At 60.2% G+C, this 9,099-nt stretch overlaps 1 protein-coding gene across 5 annotated transcripts; it reads left to right on the forward strand.

The window, feature by feature from the left end:
* The first annotated feature begins 344 nt into the window (after positions 1-344).
* Positions 345-7,031, forward strand: Fkbp8 (FKBP prolyl isomerase 8). 5 transcript variants are annotated; one of them, XM_076553093.1, is made up of 9 exons: positions 345-449; positions 1,843-2,156; positions 3,295-3,464; positions 3,542-3,630; positions 3,868-4,088; positions 4,887-5,059; positions 5,883-5,960; positions 6,214-6,345; positions 6,592-7,031. In XM_076553093.1, the coding sequence occupies exons 2-9, from the start codon at positions 1,868-1,870 to the stop codon at positions 6,676-6,678; spliced, it is 1,239 nt and encodes a 412-aa protein (XP_076409208.1). In that variant the 5' UTR covers positions 345-449; positions 1,843-1,867; the 3' UTR covers positions 6,679-7,031. The 5 variants fall into 5 exon arrangements, with proteins under 5 accessions (XP_076409208.1, XP_076409210.1, XP_076409209.1 ...); XM_076553095.1 differs by having other exon boundaries at positions 3,871-4,088; XM_076553094.1 differs by lacking the exon at positions 345-449 and adding an exon at positions 571-645.
* Positions 7,032-9,099: the final 2,068 nt, after the last annotated feature.

Below are 9,099 nucleotides of genomic sequence, written 5' to 3' on the forward strand. Positions count from 1 at the left end.
ACAATTAGTAAAATTGGGAAAAGTAAACACTTTTTAAATTGCTGTTTCCCAGAGAGCTCCCAAACTGGCCGCTCATGAGCTGTGTTCATTGCTTGTGTCTAATTCATAAGTGAGCAGGATGAAGCCGACCCAGTTCGGAGTCGCGCCAGGCCATGCGGTCACCCTCCTACAGAGGCCGGGCCGGAGCGCTCCCACCGTGCACAGCCGGCGACACCCGCAGCCTTCCGCCCCTTTAAGAACAGCTAGCGGAGCCCGGCAGGAAGGAGGCGGCACCTAGGGCGCGAGACGGATGTGCTCGCGAGCCAATAGGCGCGGCGGCCGCGGCGTGAACAGCCAATGGGCGTGCCGGGGGCGGGGCGGCGCGTCCGAAGCTGCTTCCCGAGGCGCGGCGGCCGCGGCTGGGGGCGGGGAGGGGGCGCAGGACCCCAAGCGGGGTCCCCGAGCCGCAGGCACGTGTGGCGGGGCGCAGCGCGGAAGCCGAGGCTGGCGCCGGGGCTTCGCAGGGCTGCAGGGGCCGGGGCCTCCCGGGGCAGCGGGGTCGGCCGGGCGCGGGGCGGCGTGGGGGTGCGGGGCGCGCGGGGCATTGTGGGGGCTCGGGGCGGGAGGGTCTCCGGTCGGGGCCGGATCCCGGAAGGAGCCCCACAGGTGAGGGTCGCAGGGCGGGGACGCGGGGCCCCGGAGAAGGCCCGAGGACGTGGGGCGCTGCGGCCGGGTGGGGGGCTCCGCGCCGGGGCCTGGGGCCGGGGAGACGCTGCGGGCTTCCGCCCGGGGTCCCCGCTACTCGGGCTTGTGTTAGTCCGATGCGTTCCGCGCTGGTCTCCCGAGTGCCTGGGTAGCTCAGGCTGGCCTTGAACTCAGGCCCTCTGCCCGCACCCCCAGAGCCGGGGTGACAGGCGCGCACTGCCACACCAGGGGCGTGGGGTGCAGAGCCAGCAGCCTGCCTGCCGGGGGCCAACGACTTAGAGCCCTAGCGTACGGCTCGGATTTCGTGAGATGGGGTTTCACGCAGTCCATGCATTTCATGGCCCCGAGTTCCTCGTCACCCTGCCTCCGCCTCCCAAGCGCTGGGATGACAGGCCTTGGCTGGTGCCTGGCTTCTGTGGTGCTGGGGTGGAACCCCGGGTTGTGTGCTTGGAAGACCAAGTGCCCTATCGGCCGACCTACCTCCCCGGTGCCGACATCAGGCTGCAAACAGGCTTGATGACAGAGGCAGGTTGGAGCCAGGGTCCTTCATGTTGGGAGACCTCGGTATCTTCAGGGTACAGAGCAAGAGACATCCAGTGTCTGGCACTGAGCCTTTCGTGCTGGATTGGAGCCTTTAGCAGACAAGGTAGCCAGAGGCAAGAACCTCTAAAAGATTCACCTCTCAAGTGACCCAGAAGCTATCAAAACGGCTCTTCCAAGGCCTCGGGGAATATCCCCACCGCCCCAGTAACCTTAGCAGCTTTTCTCTTGTTAGTCCAGTAACCGTACTTTTCAGTCTTGGCCCCACTGTAAGCTTGCTGTGTGACCTTGACCAAGTGGCTTTGCCTCTCTGGGCCTGTTCAGTCCGTTTTCGTGTAAGCTAGGGTTTCCCTACTTTGGGGGTGTTTATAAAGATTACGTGGTAATTAGTTTTAATAACAGCTAACCCAGCTGCAGCCTGTGGCTCAGAACTTGAGGTCTAGGTTTGTTCTTTCAACAAGTCAGGTTGGTCGGACGCCCAATGTATAGATGATGAATGCAAGCCTGGTGTTGCTGAGACGAATGAGGGATCCCAGCTGTAGGGAATTGGAGCTGAGGGAATTGAAGGGGCTGCCTGGATGGGGTTGTCACCGTAGCGCTTGGCCATCTGTCCCCTAGGGTTAGTTCCTGATCCCCCAGCAGCATGGCGTCCTGGGCCGAGCCCTCTGAGCCCGCTGCCCGGCCGCCTGCGGGGGTCCCACCACTGGAGGACTTTGAGGTGCTTGATGGGGTAGAAGATGCAGAGGGGGAGGAGGAGGAAGAAGAGGAAGAGGAGGAAGATGACCTGAGTGGGCTGCCACCACTGGAGGATATGGGGCAGCTGACAGTGGAGGAGGCTGAGCAGCCAGGAGCCCTGGCTCGGGAGTTCCTGGCCGCCACCGAACCTGAGCCAGCCCCAGCCCCAGCCCCCGAAGAGTGGCTGGACATCCTGGGTAAGTGTGACCCAGGGACTTCTCTCTCCTGAGCTTCATTTCCCCTTCTCTGTGGGCTCGAAGTAACATTAGGACATCACTGGCTGGTTTTTATTTATTTATTTTGAAATGAGCTTACTGTGGAGCCCAGGCTGGCCTTGATCTTTGGATCCTCCTGTCTCACTGTCTCGGCCTTTTCAGTGCTGGTCTCACAGGCCTGTGCTTTGTGGCTGGCTTCCCAGACTGCTTGAGACAGACGTGCTTCTGAACTCTGTTCATTGGCTCACACTTTGGCATGCACACACAATTTGTAACAGGTTGCTTTTTACCTCCACTGCTGGTAACAGCGGCTCAGAGGGGCTGAGTCACCTTCCTGGAGCCACACAGCCTTTGCACTGGGTGCCAGCAGCTCCAAATCAACTCCCACTGCATCTTTCCTAAGCATTTGTCTAGACATGTGACAGGTTCTGAAAACTGTGCCACCGCTCAGCAGAGGTGTCCGGTTCTGTTCCACCTTCACTGGCTTCATAGCGTTTATTTTTCTCTCCTAAAGTGTCGTCTCAGGAGAGTGCCATCAGGAATTCTGTTTTGAGGAGGACTTTTTTTTTTTAACTGTATGAGTGGTGCTAGGGAATGGAACCCAGAGCCCCCTGCATGCCCGGCAAAGACTCTGCCCCTGGGGTTTACACCCAGCCCCTTGCTGTAGGAGTCAAGGAAGGAGTTCTTAAAATGCAGACCAGCAGGAGCTAGAGAGATGATTCAGTGATGAAGAGCACTGGCCTCTCTTCTGGAGGACCCTAGGTCAATTCCCAGCACCCACATGGAAGATCCAATTTTGGGGATCTGACACCCCTCACTCTGCCAGCACTGTGCTCATGTAGTGCACAAACGTAAATGCAGACAAATGCCCGTACACATGAAATTAACAAAACAGGTCTTAAAAATAAAACCCTGCACAGCCATGTTGGCCAGGCATCCCTAATGCTGTCCTGTCCGGGCACAGCGTAGTGAGAGCGCGGTGTAAATTGTACAAGGTCTTGGTTCTACCCCGTCACTAAAACAGCGGCAGCATGGGAGGTGGCTGCTCCTGGAGGGTGGCCTGATAGAGCAGACCCATGTCTGGCCACCAGATCACAGGCTCACATCCCGGCCCCTGCAGGGAATGGATTGCTGCGGAAGAAGACGCTGGTCCCCGGCCCGCCAGGCTCTGGCCGCCCCCTCAAGGGCCAGGTGGTGACCGTGCACCTGCACGTGTCCCTGGAGAACGGCACCCGCGTACAGGAAGAGCCTGAACTGGCCTTCACGCTGGGAGACTGCGATGTCATCCAGGTGGGAGCTGGGTGGGCAGGTGGGCAGCACCTCACAGGACCTGGGTTCATGTTGACACTCACTGACCTGTCCTCTAGGCCCTGGACCTCAGTGTCCCGCTCATGGATGTGGGCGAGACAGCCATGGTCACCGCTGACTCCAAGTACTGCTACGGTCCCCAAGGCAGGTGAGAGGTGGGCTGCACATGCAACCGTCCCTACCATCCTTCCCATTTCATAGAAAGGGAGACCGAGGTTTGGGCTGGCCAAGTCACAAGGCCCAAGTGTCTTGTATCAGATTGCTATGGGTAATTGACATGGGGCACCCCAGGGACCCGAGTCCTGGCCTTCCTGCCAGGGAGGGTGCGGTGGTGGGTGCAGCCTGGTTGTCAGGTCTGAGTGTCTCCCATTGGTCACCTCCCCAGCAGGAGCCCGTACATCCCCCCCCACGCAGCCCTGTGCCTGGAAGTCACCCTGAAGACGGCAGAGGATGGACCCGACCTGGAGATGCTGAGTGGGCAGGAGCGTGTGGCTCTGGCCAACCGCAAGCGGGAGTGTGGCAATGCCCACTACCAGCGTGCTGACTTTGTGCTGGCTGCCAACTCCTATGACCTGGCCATCAAGGCCATCACCTCCAGCGCCAAAGGTGACCGACCGGCCAGCTGGGATGTGTGTGTGCATGTGGAAGTCAGGATAACTTAGGGAGGCAGCTGTGTTCTTCCACCATGTGGTAGGGACTCAAACTCTGTTCCTGAAGCTTTGCAGCCAGCAGCACCTTTACCAGCTGAGCCATCTGGCCAGCCCATAGGGTGGCCAGACTTCTGCACTGTCATTGGGGCATAGAACGTTCTAGAACATTCCAGAATATAGACAGATTCCCTGTCATCCCTAGCCTTCAGGTCAGTGGCTCCTTGCAGGCTTATGGTGACCAGACACAGTGGTGGTAGACATGATCAGAAGCTAAGGCAGGAGGATGACAATTTGTACACTACGTAGCAGGACCCTGCCTTTGGGACGCGCGTGTGCGTGTATGTGTGTGTGTGTGTGTGTGTGCGCGCGCGCGCGCGCGCGCGCACTTACAATTCAGGTCAGAGGTGGACCCCTGGGGCTGCCCCTGCCCACCTTTTCTGACAGTCTGTCATTGAACATGGACCTCGGTGAGAGAGACAGTCATCCTGCCTCTGCTCGTGCTGATTACAGACATGCATATTCACTTGGCTCATTAGTAAGCCCTGGGACGGTACCTTCATGCTTACACACAGCCTCAGTGGCATGTTGTGTCAGCTCAGCGTCACGGTGGACGGCAGAGTGAGTTGGAAGCAGTCCTGAACCACTTGAGACCCTGTCTGTGGTGTAAGGACTCGGGTGGCCTGCTCAGGGCTCTGGTGGTGTAGACCCCAGGGGAGGAGGGCGGGGCTCCCTCAGCGTGACCACTCCCCTGCAGTGGACATGACCTGTGAGGAAGAGGAGCAGCTGCTGCAGCTGAAGGTCAAGTGTCTGAACAACCTTGCGGCGTCGCAGCTGAAGCTGGACCACTACCGCGCAGCGCTGCGCTCCTGCAGCCAGGTGCTGGAGCACCAGCCGGACAACATCAAGGCGCTGTTCCGTAAAGGCAAGGTGTGCTGCGGCCTGTGCCGGCCCATAGTGTGTGTGATGCTCTGTGACCGCCGGCTCCCCAGAGGGAAGACGGGCTTCCTGGGGGCCTTGGCGCCCTGAGCCCTGAGGCTTTCCCCGGGAGCTGTTTCTCTGTCCAGACACCACAGATGGCACTGTAGCCAGTGTGGCCAATGTGGTTCTTCTCTCCAGGCTGGGCTGGTGACGGGGACTCAGCCCCTCCTCCCCACTAATTTCAGGCCAGCTCAGCACAGGCTGCCCCTCTGCCTGGGTTGTTTGGGTCCCAGTGCAGCTGGTTCTGTTCTGTGATGGTGTTGAGGATACAACCCAGGGCCTCCCACAGGAAGGTGAGGCAGCCACGTTGGGTGTCTGAGAAACTGCCCAGTTGTCTTCTAGGAGCCTGAGTGTAGACACCAGGCCCCGTGGATCTGGGGCCAGAGAGAAACCCACCCACAGCCAGAGCCTCAGGAAGGATTGTAGCCAGGCATGGCAGCAAAGGCCAGTAGTCAGGAGACTGAGGCAGGAGGATTGTCACAAGATCCAGCCATCTGGACCGCAGCAGAAATCCAGAAAGGTGGCTGGTTATTGGGACTGCTCCATCGGGAGCTGCAGTCAGATCCAGTGGGGTGCATGGGGCTGTGCGGTACTGAGTGACCCAAGGCCCTGCTCTGAGGGTGCCTGTCCCCAAGTCCCCTGCCCCAGCCCAGCGGTGATGCCAGCGCCAGGGTGTGCCTCACCTTGATCAGCCTCCGCACCCTCCGCACCAGGCCAGGCTGGGGAGAGCGGAGCTCCGGGTGGACGCGGAGTAGGTGTCCTTCTCCCATAGGTGCTGGCTCAGCAAGGCGAATATAGCGAGGCCATCCCCATCCTGAGGGCTGCCCTGAAGCTGGAGCCTTCCAACAAGGTAAGCAGAACTCTGCTGGGCTTGTCTGGTAAGTCCTCCTAGTTGTCTGCCTCTAGTTGTTGCCATTCTTATCTTCTGGCTTGTGTGGGTGGGGCAGCAGCTCCCATTTTGTTAGAGCTATGGCAGTGGGTAGAACTCCCGAGTCCCGGGCCCCACACCTGACAAACCTGGGAACCAGAAGGGAACAGTAGTGATGACAGGCAGGTCTGCTGCCTCCCGCACGTGTTCACCCACTCCCACCCACCTTCCACAGACGATCCACGCGGAGCTCTCAAAGCTGGTAAAGAAGCGTGCTGCACAGAGGAGCACAGAGACTGCCCTGTACCGAAAGATGCTGGGCAACCCCAGCCGGCTGCCTGCCAAGTGTCCGGGCAAGGGGGCCTGGGTGAGCCTGGGTGGGGCTGGGCTGGGGCAGCGCTGGGACACAGGCTTCTGGGGGCGGAAGTGGGGACCCTGAAGCTGCAGGGCTCATGGTGAGGGTTAGAGGCTCCGAGGAAGGAAATGCTGTGCAGGAGTGGGCTTTGGTTGGGGTCTGGGGGTGTGTAGGAGAATCTTCGGTGTGGTCAGACCCTGGCCGGGAGGCCTGTGTGGATCGCGGTGCAGCCAGCTTTACCCCCCCCTTTATCCACAGTCCATCCCATGGAAGTGGCTGTTTGGGGCGACTGCTGTGGCCTTGGGGGGCGTGGCTCTCTCTGTGGTCATTGCTGCCAGGAACTGACTGCCTTCTGCGCACCTGGACCCCGACCTGAGCTCCCCAACTCCCCCAGGCTCCCTGTCCACTGCCCTCCCTGGCCAAACCGCCTCCTCTGGGTTGGGGGGCAAGGTTGAGGGTCACGCACCCCAACAAGCAGGAAGGACTAAGGCCCTGAAGGGGGTGTGGGGTGCAGCCCAGAGGGAGGGGCCCTGGTCCTCCAGACCCAGTTGTCTGTCCCACAGCCCTGCCCTGGGGGGGTCAGGCCTGGGTTTCCCCCTCTTAGCAGGCCTGGGGCGGCCCTTACTACTAGTCCTGCCCATCTGCCCTCCTGTCCAGGCCCCACCCCCACAGTGAATGAAATAAAGCCTCACCCCGCACCCCACTGCTTCCGGAGCCTCCTTCTGCTGAGGCTGGACCAGGGAGGCTGTGAGTCACAGTAGAGCCAGGCTCAGCACAACAGCTGCCCCAGGAGGCCTGCGGACCCCAGGCCGCGCCCGCGCAGCCGCGCACAGAGGACTGTGCCAGCCCTACTTTGTGCTTTAATTTTGTGCTGATTTTCTGCCTGAAATTGGGTCCTTTTGGGGTCGTGTGGATTCTGGGGTCACTTATTTGGTGGGTGTTGGTCTTGATTGTATGAGGCATTGGTTCTATAAGGAAGAGGTGGGGACCTTGGCAGTCCTGGTCTTGGGGGAGGTCGGGTGGGTGGGCGGATGTTGAGGTTTGACCCAGGCAGAGGTTGTGGTCACCTGAACAGGGTCCCTGTGTCTGGGGAGCAGGAAGACTGGTCCAAGGCAGTACTGTGCTTCACAACAGCAGTGGATGCCAGCTCTGCACACCTTACAGCTGAGCCCCGAGCTGATGGGGGAGGGGCCGGCAGGAGAGCTAGGCCCTGCAGGCTGTCTGTCCTGTAGCACTCACTGGCCTGTGTTTCTTCTTGCCTCTGGGAATAAGGCCACCATTTAGACTGCCCCGTCCCCAAACCTGTGACCTCACACACCTGCCATGGCCGAAGTGGGTAATGATCCATGTAAGTGCCTGGCTGTTGGGGGTTTGTATTTTGAGGTAGGGTCTCCTGAGCTGAGGCTGACCTTCAGCTCCTCATCCTCCTGCATCCACCTCGGGTTGGGACGGCAGATGTGTCGGGTGTGACATACCTGGAACTTACAGTTTTTAGTGTTCATTTAAAACATGTTCAGAGGTGCTGGGGATGAAACTAAAGACCTGATTCCAAAAACTTCTCAGGAATTCAGAGAGGAAGAGCTTTTCCCTGGGCTCCACGGCCGCTGTCCTGCAGCTCTCCAGAGCCCCAGCTCCCCTTGCCCTTCCCTCCCAACCCTCTGGCCGACTCCAGGATTCACCTGCCCAGCCTTGGGGGTGAGTGTCTGGGCAGCCTTGTGCCTGCCGCCCAGAGCTGGTCTGACCTCGGCTGAGTGCTGCGTGTGGGTTCACGAGGTCCACGGAAAGAAGACGCGGAGGCACTCTAAGGATGACTTTAGCCTTTCCAGCTGCTGGGGACCAGTCTCTGGTGGACCGACTCACTGTTGACTGCGGGGTCCTCCCCCAGCCCAGTTCTGCCTAGGCTTCGCACCCTTAGCAAACTCTCGGACGAGATTGACATGTTTCAAACGGAAGGTGCCCGAGACGAAGGGTAGCAGCCACACAGGGCAGACTAAAGCCGGGTGCTGACACTCCCGGGTCAGAGCAGCCACACAGGGCAGACTAAAGCCGGGTGCTGACACTCCCCGGTCACAGCAGCCACACAGGGCAGACTAAAGCCGGGTGCTGACACTCCCGGGTCAGAGCAGCCACACAGGGCAGACTAAAGCCGGGTGCTGACACTCCCCGGTCACAGCAGCCACACAGGGCAGACTAAAGCCGGGTGCTGACACTCCCCGGTCACAGCAGCCACACAGGGCAGACTAAAGCCGGGTGCTGACACTCCCCGGTCACAGCAGCCACACAGGGCAGACTAAAGCCGGGTGCTGACACTCCCGGGTCAGAGCAGCCACACAGGGCAGACTAAAGCCGGGTGCTGACACTCCCGGGTCAGAGCAGCTGCCGCTCTGCAGACAGGCAGATCTGCTGGGGAGGGCGCAGAGTGGTCGCCCACACCCTCCTGGGGCGTCCGCTTACCAGAACCTGCCTTGGCCTTGCCTCCCCTACGCCCCGCCCCTAGATACTCAAGTCCCACATCCCCCATAAAACGCACCCATACACATCCTCCTGTATGCTCCTGCCTGGAGACAGGGTTTCTCTGTGCAACAGTCCTGGCTGTCCTGGATCTCCTCTGTAGCCCAGGCTGGCCTCAAACTCACAGAGATCCTCCTGCCTCTGCCTCCCGAGGTCTGGGATTAAAGGCGTGCGCCACCACCGCCCAACCTCTACCTGCTGACCTTGGTACTGACTGCTGGGCTCTGGTGAGCCTCCTGCCTCAGTCTCCTGGGC

The sequence above is a fragment of the Peromyscus maniculatus genome, chromosome 17 (genome assembly GCF_049852395.1).
Source record: "Peromyscus maniculatus bairdii isolate BWxNUB_F1_BW_parent chromosome 17, HU_Pman_BW_mat_3.1, whole genome shotgun sequence".
Taxonomy (NCBI): Eukaryota; Metazoa; Chordata; class Mammalia; order Rodentia; family Cricetidae; genus Peromyscus; species Peromyscus maniculatus.

Excerpts from the sequence above, each read along its gene's own strand:
- Fkbp8 (XM_076553093.1), top strand. The coding sequence starts at position 1,868 with ATGGCGTCCTGGGCCGAGCCCTCTGAGCCCGCTGCCCGGCCGCCTGCG. Across the intron at positions 5,961-6,213 it reads AGCTGGAGCCTTCCAACAAG|ACGATCCACGCGGAGCTCTC; the intron begins GTAAGCAGAACT and ends CACCTTCCACAG. Across the intron at positions 6,346-6,591 it reads GTCCGGGCAAGGGGGCCTGG|TCCATCCCATGGAAGTGGCT; the intron begins GTGAGCCTGGGT and ends CTTTATCCACAG.